Source organism: Prionailurus viverrinus, chromosome A1, assembly GCF_022837055.1.
Source record: "Prionailurus viverrinus isolate Anna chromosome A1, UM_Priviv_1.0, whole genome shotgun sequence".
Classification (NCBI taxonomy): domain Eukaryota; kingdom Metazoa; phylum Chordata; class Mammalia; order Carnivora; family Felidae; genus Prionailurus; species Prionailurus viverrinus.
In genome coordinates, this window is record NC_062561.1 from 67940404 (window position 1) to 67953079 (window position 12676).

General features: G+C 40.0%; 1 protein-coding gene across 1 annotated transcript in view; it reads left to right on the plus strand.

The window, feature by feature from the left end:
• Nucleotides 1-12676, plus strand: part of DNAJC3 (DnaJ heat shock protein family (Hsp40) member C3) — an 89642-nt gene that overhangs the window by 14147 nt on the left and 62819 nt on the right. Inside the window, exon 2 of the mRNA XM_047859385.1 lies at nucleotides 4412-4522. Within this exon, the coding sequence (XP_047715341.1) occupies nucleotides 4412-4522 (111 nt within the window). The remainder of the gene's footprint in view (nucleotides 1-4411; nucleotides 4523-12676) is intronic.

Sequence of the window (12676 nt, forward strand, 5' to 3'; positions counted from 1 at the left end):
TCTGCTGTTTCCTTCTGCCTTTGTTTCCCACATCACCTGGGGGGCTCAGTCAGTTAGGCATCCAACTCTTGATTTTGCCTCGGGTCACGATCTCATGGTTCATGGGATCTTACGGTGCTTGAGGCCTGGAGCCTGCTTGGAATGCTCCCTCCCTCTCTCTCTGCCCTTCCCCCTGCTCATTCTCTCTCTCTCTCTCTTTCTCAAAATAAAGAAATAAACATTAAAAAAAAATAAAGGGAAAAACAGTGCTTTCCCAGCCCATTGAAAACTCCCAACTAATTTCTCTACATGTTACTCACACACTCTTAAATAGGGTAGCCGTCTTCACATTGTTGCCCCAAACAAACAGGGTTCACAGGATCCTAAGTTTTTGAGGCCATCAAGTTAAGGTTTTCTCCTTCCCTCCCTCCCCTTCCTTGTCTTCCTTGTGTGGAGGGGTCCATCAGGCAGCCAAGGTAATAAGACACTGCACAGAAACTAGGAACGCTGGAAGCTGAAAAAGGTACTTTGTTTAGTAGGGAAAATAGCAAGATAGAGTGCATTTCTTTCAGCTCTTTGCTATGTTAGATGAAATAAAGAATTCAGTTGCTTTTGATGGCTAAAGTGGCAGGCTCACATAGTTGCCCACATTGTTGTGGATATCCTGGACCCTGCATTCCTGGTCTTTCTTCACCCGCCCTCCACATCCAGCCAGTCACCGCAAGTCATGTGTAGTTGTCTTTCTCTCTTCTATTCCTCTGAGCAATCTACTCTTCTTTTTTTTCATGGCTTCTCCTCCACACACCTACTCCACACTCGATCGCCTCGCTGTCAAGTTACCTGGGTTGTTGTAACAGGATACCTTATAATTTCCCTCTTCCGTGCTGGCTATTTATGAGACTCACCTAGCACTTAAAGTGACCCACTCCAGAATAATTAAATCATGATGGAGAGGAGAGAGAGCTGAAATGCAGGACTTTAATTTCTCTGAAAGCCTCATTAATTCTCTTCCGTCTGGGCATTTAAATATGATGTTCTTTGTGTTTGGAGTGTTGGTTTTTTTTCCCTCTTAAGGCTTTTTCATGCAGGCGGTATTGTCCCCATTTTTCCTTTGGGTTTCGGGTGATACTTCAGTAAAACCCCCCTCAGTGCCATCCAGTAGAACTTTCTATGATGATGGGAAGTGTTCAATATTATGTGCACTGTTTCCTGGACTAGCCAGTAGCTTTCCAGCACTTAAACTGTGACTAATGACTGAGAAATTGAAATTGTTTTCATTTTTTAAAAAATTTATTTTTGAGAGAAAGAGCAGGGGAGAGGAGGAGAGGGAGGGAGGGAGAGAGAGAGAGAGAGAGAAATGAATGAATCTTAAGAATCTTAAGCAGCCTCCATGCTCAGCACAGAGCCTGACACAGGACTCCATCCCATGACCCTGGGATCATGACCTTAGTTGAAATTAAGAGTTGGACAGTCAACCCACCAAGCCACCCAGTCACCCCAAATTTTAAATTTTATTTAACTATAGGTGTTAGGTGCCCTAACTTGTGTCCTTACAGCACCCTGCGTGTATTCCCCCACTACAACACTATATTGTATATTTTCCGAAAATTGTATTATTAAAACATTTCATAAAGTTGAAAGAATTTTGTAATGTGTGTGCCTATATCCATCATCTCGATTCTGCCATTAATATAATTATCATACTTGGTTTTAACACATATTTATCTGGGCATTTCTCTACCCATTAATTCTTTTCAAAAAAATATATTTCAAGGGGCACCTGGGTAGCTCAGTTGGTTAATCGTCTGACTCTTGATTTTGGCTCAGGTCATGATCTCATGGTTTGTGAGATTGAGCCCTGTGTGGGGCTCTGCGCTGACAGTGTGGAGCTTGCTTGGGATTATCTCTCCCTCTCTTTCTGTCTCTTCCCCCACTCAAAATAAATACACAAACATAAATATATATATTTCATAATATCCGTGCAGATTTCCCTAAACACTTTAACATGCATATCATCAACAGCTTTTTGGGGGGTAAAATTTATGTATAATAAAATGTCCATATTTTAAGTGTCTATTTGCTGAGTTTTGATAACTGCACCTCCCTGTGTACCCAAACCTCTATCAAGATTACAACATTATCACCCCAGAAGGTTCTCATCTGCCCTTTCCCAGTCTGTCGTTTCTCCCACCTTCCCAAGTGATGATTGTTCTGAATTTTTTTTGGGCAGTGTCTATTTTAGCATCATTCTAAGTATCTGAATAGTGGAACCTCATGCTCACCATAAATGAGAAATGCTTTGGCTTCTTAGTTTCCATATGCACCCTTCTACACACGTTACATTCAATTTTGTTTTTGATTTTCAGCTCAATCGGCTGTGTGGCTACAAAAATAAGAAATTGTTTTAGGGCTGACATGGAAGCTCGCAGAAAGAGACTTGAGCTGAGGGCTCGGGCTGAGCTGCTTCTTTCTTTGTCTCTGAAAGTGCTCTAATGCACTCAGAAGAATCCCCCCGAACCACAGTCCTTACCTTCATCACTACTATTATTGGGGTCAAGTTCAACAACAGTCTCGGTTTTCTAGTTAGCATGGGATTACTGTCAACCACAAATGGTATCTTGATTAATTATGATTCTAATACCTGCTGTGGATTACTGACATCTTATTTCTCATTGACAACGAGTTCATCACTACATTCAAGCTCAAGGATATGACCAAACTTGTGCTTAAATCCTGTCTTTGTGGGTCTGCTAGGACCATTCCCCAGTGCCAACTGTATATAAATCTGGATCCATTCAGGAGACAGAGACCACAGAGTAATTTAAAAGAGGGAAGTTTAATATAAAGAATTGTTATGCTATGATAGGAGAATAACTATAAATATGTAAAGGGAGCTCTAAAGGATACTCTGGGGCTAACAGATGGTCCCCAAAGAAGGGCCAACTTAGAGGGGTGAACTACTAAAGTCTTGGGTTTAAGATCTTATTAGAGAAGGTAGAGGTACAACCTTAAGTTGCTGGTAGAAAAGTTTGTTGAGTTGCTGAGATTAGAGCTGGTCCACTGTAGCTGGGCAAGCAGGAAATAACCCTCTTAAGTGTAGTTGAACCCGGGTTGGTTGGCCTGTGTGTGTGTGTGTGTGTGGGGGGGGAGTCAGGGTGCTGTGTGTGTGCATAAAACCTGGACTTCATGGTGTCCTCATTGGGAGGTAGTGCCTGGTCAAGGCTACCAGGTTGCTGAGGGACTGGACCCAGGGGCATATGGCTAGGACTGGGAGCCACTGGGTATCCTCCCCATAGGTACCGTGCAGTAGGAACCAGAACAAAATAAAGATAGCAACAAGACCCTGAAGGTGTCTTTCCTGCAGTGCCCCTTCAGTACCTTTTACTTGACAGAGTGTAATATTGTACTCAGTATAAAGAAGAAATGCTTAAAAACTCCAGTCCATTTTTAAAGCCAGGTACTGAAAGATGAATTCAGAGGAGAGAGGTAGCACATTGATAACTGGCCTAGTCAGTCAGAGGAGGTTATTTTACTCACAGTTCCTCACGAGCTCCCCATTTTACCCAAAGCTGTACATGGCCCTCTGCTTCTTGACCTCATCGTCTAGTACTGTTTTCCTTGTTGGCTCTGGGGTAGCCATCCTGGTCTCCCTGCTGTTTCTGAAACATAAGCTGGGATTCTCCTGACTTAGGGCCCTTGCACTAACTGGTTCCTCTTAGAAAGTTCTTTTTCTACATATCTGCCTGGTGATTTCCTTCCTTTCCTTTGTCTTTGCTCAGATGTCAGCTTCTCCATGAGGCCCACCCTTGACCATGCTCTTTAATACTGGAAGCACCAGCACTTCTGGTGCCCTCATGTGGCTTGACTTTTTCCGTGGTACTTCTCACCTAACATACTGTGTAGTGTATGTATTTCTCGTGTCTGCCTTCTCCCTTCATAATGTCAGGTGCCGTGAGTGGCAGAGGTGTGTGTGTGTGTGTGTGTGTGTGTGTGTGTGTGTGTGTGTGTGTGTTTTGCTCACTTATCCCAAATACCTAGAATAGTGCCTGATGCATTGTAGATGCTTAATTAGTACTTGAATATTAGAGTGGACTTGGTGATAATACCCATTAAAATGAGATTCTAGTTTAACAAAGGAATTCTGACTTTGTTGTTCGATGTATTTTTACTACTGGGTTATGCAGTTTCCCTTATATTTTGGAGACAGTTACATTCTTTTGATATGACCAGGGTGTATTTTTGGGTGGCTTATATGCTTTAAATGAAGCACTGTGCTTTATTAAGTTACCTTTTCTATAGCTAAAGCTATGTCTTTGGCTTCTGTGACTCTTATCTGGGCAAATGCTTGAGGGAGATAACTGTATTTTTAACATTTTATTCAGAACTGAATCTTGGTCATGGAGAGTTAACTGATTTTTGTTGTTGTTTTTAGGTGCTGAATGTGGAGTAAATGCAGATGTTGAGAAACATCTTGAATTGGGCAAGAAATTACTTGCAGCTGGACAACTAGCTGATGCTTTATCTCAGTTTCATGCTGCAGTAGGTTTGTATCTTGGAACCAAAACCCTCAGTGGCCATCCTAGTTATTTCTAGTTAATAGCATTTGGATAACATTTAAAATAAACATTATTTAATGTTGAAAGAAAACATTTAAAAATATTTGCAGGACTTTGGGTGAAATAGATTAATAAAATAAATACACAACACTTAAATGCATATGTATCTAACACAAGAGAATTTTCCAGATAACTACATTTTCTACTGTAAGTATCAAGAATAAGTCAAGATAATTTTTTTTTTTAAGATTTTTTTTTTTAACCTTTATTTATTTTTGAGAGAGACAGAGCGAAAGCAGGGGAGGGGCAGAGAGAGAGAGGGAGACACAAAATCTGAAGCAGGCTCCAGGCTGTCAGCACAGAGCCCGATGCGGGGCTCGAACCCACAGACTGTGAGATCATGACCTGAGCTGAAGTCGGACGCCCAACTGATAGAGCCACCCAGGCGCCCCAAGTCAAGATAATTTTGACAGAAAGCTTTTCTCACTGTATTATATAGTTTTTTACCCCCCCTAAAAGATTTCACTAAAGACGGTTTAATTTTCTTGATGACTTGAGATCAGAAGTATAGTTCTTTTACTTTGAGGCCCTTGGGGGTTCCTGTAGTCCGTTGCCTCTTCTGTGTTGGTCAAACTTCCTCACTCCCTTAGGCTGGACATCCTGTTGCTCACTTATGTTTGTCTATAGTTTCTACTCTCTGCAGCTTTTAATCTATTGGGACTGAGAGAAACGAGATGGCCACAATAAATAGGTTCTAAGTGAGGGCTTAAAGGATTTTCTATATGCTTTTGTGCAGGACTTTCTGACACTGACTTTTTGGAATCCTCTCTTAAATTATACATTCTCACCTTTATTTGGGATGGTTAAGAGTGACAAGTTAACCTGTAGGGTAATGAGGTGGGTTTTTTTATTTTTTTCTATGTTTTTGGTAAGATAAAGTTCTCACCAGAAGAATGATCATCCCACTCCTGTAATTTACTTTGTAAACAGAACATAATTAGATTTTGGTTTGGCAGTATTTTTCTTAATGCTTTTTTGTAAACTCACACTTTTATTACTGGTATTATTAACCCTCTGGAATAACAGGAAACCAAAGTTTTTAATCTTGGCTTTGCCACTTGATAATCCTATGATTATTGGTTAAGTTATGTAAGTAAATATAGACTTAAACAAGTTACCTGCATATTCCTAGCAGTTTTCACTGTGCCACCTAAAAGGATTTTTTGTGAAGATTGGTGAGAATAATGTATATAAAGATTTTTTTTTGAAAATAGGGTACAATCACACATGTAGGATCTGTAGAAATACAGTTTTTATATCTCTGAAAATTAAGACTTTTAAAAAACAGACTTGATATGTTAATAGAATTTTCTTAACTATGTGAAATTTCTGTTAGGTAGGTTTTTTCATTTTAGCAATTAGCTCACCTTGGGAGGTGGTAGGTAATCGGCACAGCAATTTGTACCAGTTAATTTTCACTGGAGACCATATACTAAATGACCATGTCATTACTGAGTCCACACTCTTCTGGTGGTTTGAGCTCTGCTGCAGCGTGGTAATTAAAAAAATTTCAGGGGCGCCTGGGTGGCGCAGTCGGTTAAGCGTCCGACTTCAGCCAGGTCACGATCTCGCGGTCCGTGAGTTTGAGCCCCGCGTCAGGCTCTGGGCTGATGGCTCAGAGCCTGGAGTCTGTTTCCCATTCTGTGTCTCCCTCTCACTCTGCCCCTCCCCCGTTCATGCTCTGTCTCTCTCTGTCCCAAAAATAAATTAACGTTGAAAAAAAAAAAAAAAAAAAATTAAAAAAAAAAAAATTTCAATTATTGTCTTAGATAAAGCATGTCTTAAAAAATATTGATTCTTCCCTAGTACTGCAAGAATATTTGCAGAAACTTACACCTCCTACCTATTTTCTACTTTATTATTTGCTTTTTTAAATCTCCCTTTTAGCAGAAACGTTAAGGCCATGGCATATTGTTACGGTCGTTTAAAATGACTTCTTGCTTTTCTTTAGCTTCACTGCTGTACTTGAACTCTTGAGATGGTTCTTCCCCAAAATACCCAATAAAATATTATATTCATTGTCAGATGTCAGTTAGTAAAGCTAAGAACTGATAATTTATTTGTGAAATTCGGCGAAGGGAGAAAGTGAAGCAGTGCTAGTGCATTCAGAGTTCAGAGAGCTGTAGAGCTATGTGCCCTTTTGTTTGTCATGATTTGGCGACTTACAACAATTCTCAGAATGTTCACATGTCTTAATTTCTCAGAAAGACCTGTGTAGTTTGGGACATTCATCATCTTAGTTTGTGTCAAACACAGATTATAGCCAACTGTAGAAAACAAAGATTAAATTGTATATGATGGCAGTATACAGGAGATGGTGAGGGGGGTGGTGGTGTCATGGCCTACTGACCCTCCTATTAAAAGTGTGTTTATCAGAAAAGAACGTTAGATCCTCTGTTTCAGTTGTCTGGTTTACCAGACCTCACATTTAGCATGGCCACACTGGCTGCTTCAGGTAGCCCAGTGAGTTAGGGAGAGCGTCTCACCAACAGTGAATTTGTCCGGGTCTCCTGACTTGTAGACTAACAAATTGTGTGCTTGTTGCTGTAGGCGGTAGAGCTGGGCTGCTGTAAAATATATGCCAATCTTCTGTGGTGAAATATCACCCATGGTTTAATACATTGCTTTAAACTGACTGTGTAAAAGAGTTCATTAAATGTTTATTCATTTGTTACACTTCCCAGCTTCTAAATTTTGTGATGTACTTTATTTAACTTCTGTGATTAGAAATTGATGTGAAAGTTTGTAATAGAATTTGGCTGGCAGCATTGTAAGTATCAATGGATCATTTCTTATTATAATGCTGTAGTTGACATTATTTATGGTTGTGGCACCCTTCCATTTTCATTCTTGAAAAATTACTAGGTGCATTTTGAAAATTACTTGGGCTTGGTATGTTTTATGATTACATTTTTAACACAATAAAAGGTTTATGTATTAAAAATCAGTAGCATCACATTGTTCCTACAGAGTGGTACGGGTCTATCAGTGATATGAAGTTTTTTTGTATCTGGCATATGAATATTTTTTGGCAGGAGTTTTAAGATTTAAGATGGGGAAATATTCTCGATTTGTCGGAAACTGTGATTTAAGGAAGGATGTTGATTATCACTTTCCAATTAGTCTTCTAAAACAGTTGCATCCATTTCAGTGTTATGAAGTAGTCAGACACAAGTATTGTTTAGAGATTTATCATTAGAGAAAACTGCAGTGCAATGTGAAAATGACCTGACTCTCATTCCCGCTGCATGGTCTTAAGGAAATAATGAATTCTAGGGTCTGAAATCACTTTTTTGATAGACCTAACAGAATGTCTGAGCTATATTGGGCAGGAATGCCTGTCTAATGTGGTGGATTAAATGGTAGGCATGTCTGAAATGATAGTTTTCTCTATTTGCTTGGTAAGAAAGTCAGTATCACATTTATAGTTTTGCTAAATCAAAAAACAAAACCTATGCCTACATTTATTTGTCACAAACGTATCATGGTGCTTTCTCATCACATTTGGACCTCATTTGTGAAATGGGGATGGGCATTTACTATTCACATTTAGACAGAAGGAAAGAAAGTACCTTAATGACTTTTTAAACATCATGTTCTAATGCAAAAGATGGTGAACTTCTTAAGGATAGGTAGAATCTCATTGTTGTTATTACCATTGTCATTATTTTTTTTTTTTTAATTTTTTTTTTCAACGTTTATTTATTTTTGGGACAGAGAGAGACAGAGCATGAACGGGGGAGGGGCAGAGAGAGAGGGAGACACAGAATCAGAAACAGGCTCCAGGCTCTGAGCCATCAGCCCAGAGCCCGACGCGGGGCTCGAACTCCCGGACTGCGAGATCGTGACCTGGCTGAAGTCGGATGCCTAACCGACTGCGCCACCCAGGCGCCCCTCATTATTTTTATTGAAGTATAATTAGTATACAATGTTAGTTTCAGGTGGATGGACAACATAGTGATTGACAATTCTACACATGATTCAGTGCTCACCACAATAAGTGTAGTCATGTCATCATACAACATTATTATAGTATTATTGAGTATATTCCCCTACTGTGTGTTTCATCTCTTTTTTATAAAATAAATAATTCTTTTTATCTATTTTACCCATCTCTCTACCCCACCCCATCCAGTAGTCATCAGTTTGCTCTCTATATTTAAGAGTCTGTTGTTTGTTTGCTTATGCTGTTTTTTAGATTCTACATATAAGTGAAATCGTATGGAGGGTGCCTAGCTGGCTCAGTTGGTAGAGCATGTGACTCTTGATCTTGGGGTTGTGAGTTCAAGCCCCATGTTGAGTGTAGAGGTTTATTAAAACTAAAACCTTTAAAAATAAAATAAATGAAATCATATGGTATTTATCTTTTCCTGATTTATTTCAGTTAGCATAAAGCATAATACCTTTTAGGTCCATCCATGATGTTGCAAATGGCAAGATTTAATTCTTTTTTTTATGGCTGAGTAATATTCCTCTGTGTGTGTGTGTGTGTGTGTGTGTGTGTGTGTGAGAGAGAGAGAGAGAGAGAGAGAGAGAGAGAGACACACACACACACATCTTAAAGATAGGTAGTATCCTATTTTGCCATTATTATTTTACTCTCTGGTAGGTGCTCAGTAAAAGTTTAAATGAAGGGATAGAGTTGGGTTAGCTGGGAGCAAGAATAACATTTTTCTGTATTTAGACAAGTGTGGTCTTTCTGTTTTCCACTACCACTGTTTATAACATCGTTTGTAATTGGCTTTCTGATGTATTTTCTTCATTAGTTGCATTTTATTACAGCTTATCTTTTCATATTTGAATAGTAGTTTGAAGATTAGACCTTAAATCCATCTCTCATGTTCAAGTTTCTAATAAACGAGTATAACAATTTGAATGGCATGTTTTCACATGAAATCTAGTATTTCTTTAGGTAGGCTTGCAAGTATTTTAAATAATGAACTGTATTGTGTATTGAATGGATAACAGGATAAGTGATTATTTTCAAGGTTGTCAGATGTTGTTTTATGAGAAATTAAGCATGAATTTTATTTATTTATTTTTTAAATTTATTTTATTTTATTTATTTTATTTTATTTTATTTTATTTTTTTAACGTTTATTTATTTTTGAGACAGAGAGAGACAGAGCATGAACAGGGGAGGAGCAGAGAGAGAGGGAGACACAGAATCTGAAACAGGCTCCAGGCTCTGAGCTGTCAGCACAGAGCCCGACGCGGGGCTCGAACTCACGGACCGTGAGATCATGACCTGAGCTGAAGTCGGCCGCTCAACTGACTGAGCCACCCAGGCGCCCCTAATTTTTTTTTAATGTTTATTTATATTTGAGACAGAGAGAGACAGAGCATGAATGGGGGAGGGGCAGAGAGAGAGGGAGACACAGAATCAGAAGCAGGCTCCAGGCTCTGAGCCATCAGCCCAGAGCCTGACGCGGGGCTTGAACTCACGGACCGTGAGATCGTGACCTGAGCTGAAGTCGGACGCTCAACTGACTGAGCCACCCAGGCGCCCCAAGCATGAATTTTTAAACCGATCCTTGTTCAGTTGCTACTTCATGCACAATGATACAGGAATGGACACTAGTTCTAGGAACTGTTGGTATTTTAAGATGAAGATCTAGGGGAAACTATTTTGTTTTGCCATCCATGTGACCTCATACAACTAAGAACATTGATTTGAAGGCAAGGGAAATAAAAGGACAAATTAACTATTGGGACCTCATCAAGATAAAAAGCTTCTTCACTGCAAAGGAAATCATCAACAAAACTAAAAGGCGACTGACAGAATAGAAGAAGATATTTGCAAATGACATATCAGATAAAGGATTAGTATCCAAAAACTATAAAGAACTTACCAAACTCAACACCCAAAAAACAAATAATCCAGTAAGAAATGGGCAGAAGACATGAATAGACACTTCTCTAAAGAAGACATTCAGATGGCCAACAGGCACATGAAAAGATGCTCAACGTCACTCCTCATCAGGAAAATACAAATCAAAACCACACTGAGATACCACCTCACACCAGTCAGAGTGGCTAAAATTAACAACTCCGTAAACAACAGATGCTGGCGAGGATGTGAAGAAATGGGAACCCTCTTGCACTGTTGGTGGGAATGCAAACTGGTACAGCCCCTCTGGAAAACAGTGTGCAGGTTCCTTAAAAAATTAAAAATAGAACTACCCTACGACCCAGCAATAGCACTACTAGGAATTTATACAAAGGATACAGGAGTGCTGATTCATAGGGGCACATGTACCCTAATGTTTATAGCAGCGCTTTCAACAATAGCCAAATTATAGAAAGAGCCCAAATGTCCATTAACTGATGAATGGACAAAGAAGATGTGGTTTATATATACAGTGGAATACTATTTGGCAATGAGAAAGAATGAAATCCTGCCATTTGTAACAACGTGGATGGAATTGGAGGGTATCATGCTGGGTGAAATAAGTCAGAGACAGATCTCATGTTTTCACTCATATGTGGAACTTGAGAAACTTAACAAAAGACCATGGGGGGAAGGGAAGGGAAGGGAAGGGGAAAAAATAGTTTCAAACAGAGAGAGGCAAACCATAAGAGACTCTTAAATGCAGGGAACAAACAGAGGGTTGATGAGAGGGGCAGCGGAGAGGGGAAAATGGGTGATGGGCTTTGCGGATGGACTTGTTGGGATGTGCACTGGGTGTTTTATGTAAGCAATGGATCACAGGAATCTATACCTGAAACCAAGAGCACACTGTATGCACTGTATGTTAGCTACCTTGACAATAAATTATATTAAGAAACAAAACAAGGTGTTCACTGAAAACATGAAAAAAAAAAGAAAAAAATAAAGAGCACATTTATTTATTTTGAGAGAGAGAGAGAGCAAGTGAAGGAGGGGCAGAGAGAGAAAATCCCAGGAGGGGCAGTGGGAGGTGGGGGAGGAAAGAGAGAGAGAGAGAGAGAGAGAGAGAGAGAGAAGCGGGGGCTCTCCTGAAGCAGGGTTTGTGCTCACCTGAAGCAGGGCTCGGCCAGTGTGAGACTCAAACTCATGAACTGTGAGATCATGACCTGAGCCTGAGTCAGATACTTAATGACTGAGCCACCCAGGCACTCAGAACATTGATTCTTCATTCATATGTTGAGCCACTGTCATTTGATTACTCAATTTTGTAGGTTCATTGTTATAAAATGGGTCTCTAATCTGATTTCATATCTTAAAAATACCTAAAAACTGAAGAATAAAGTAAATGAAAGTGCTCCAGATTATTGTATATAAACATTTTTTAATATATGTGTAATCAAATACTTAAAAGCTGTGTCATATGTAATCCTCATTAGAGGTTTTTCTGCATGGACTGAAATGGTCAGTTTTTCCCCAAATAGAAGTGTAGGTACTTTCTGATAAGTTGCCCAATGCTAGCATTCAGCATTCTTTTTTTTTTTTCTTGAAAGAACTAGATACAGAGGTCAAAATAACCGACATCTGTTTTTCAACATGCCATTGCTGATTTCATATGGGAGAATGATCTGAATATCCTGGTGAGGCACATCTTTTTAAGAGCCAGGTCTGTTCTCTGGAATCCCTGCGTGGGGTGGCTGGCAGGGAGAAAGGGAACTGGGTGACCAGATGTTTGTTTGCTTTGCCTCCTGGATGGAAAGCACTCCAAATGGAAAGCTTACCCGGACCAGTGAGGTCAGAATCTACAAGCAGCAACTCTTTTTTTTAAAAAAAATGTTTTTTTTTCAACGTTTATTTATTTTTGGGACAGAGAGAGACAGAGCATGAACGGGGGAGGGGCAGAAAGAGAGGGAGACACAGAATCGGAAACATGCTCCAGGCTCCAAGCCGTCAGCCCAGAGCCCGACGCGGGGCTCGAACTCACGGACCGCGAGATCGTGACCTGGCTGAAGTCGGATGCTTAACCGACTGCGCCACCCAGGTGCCCCTAGGCAGCAACTCTTTGAAAAGCAAGAGATGGCAGTGTCTGTCATACCCTCTGTGCCAACTTGGGAGGACTGCAGGGACCAGAGGGCGGGCAATGCAGCAGAGACTTTAGCCCCCTTCCTCTTTTGTCCCCTCTGAGAAAAACCTC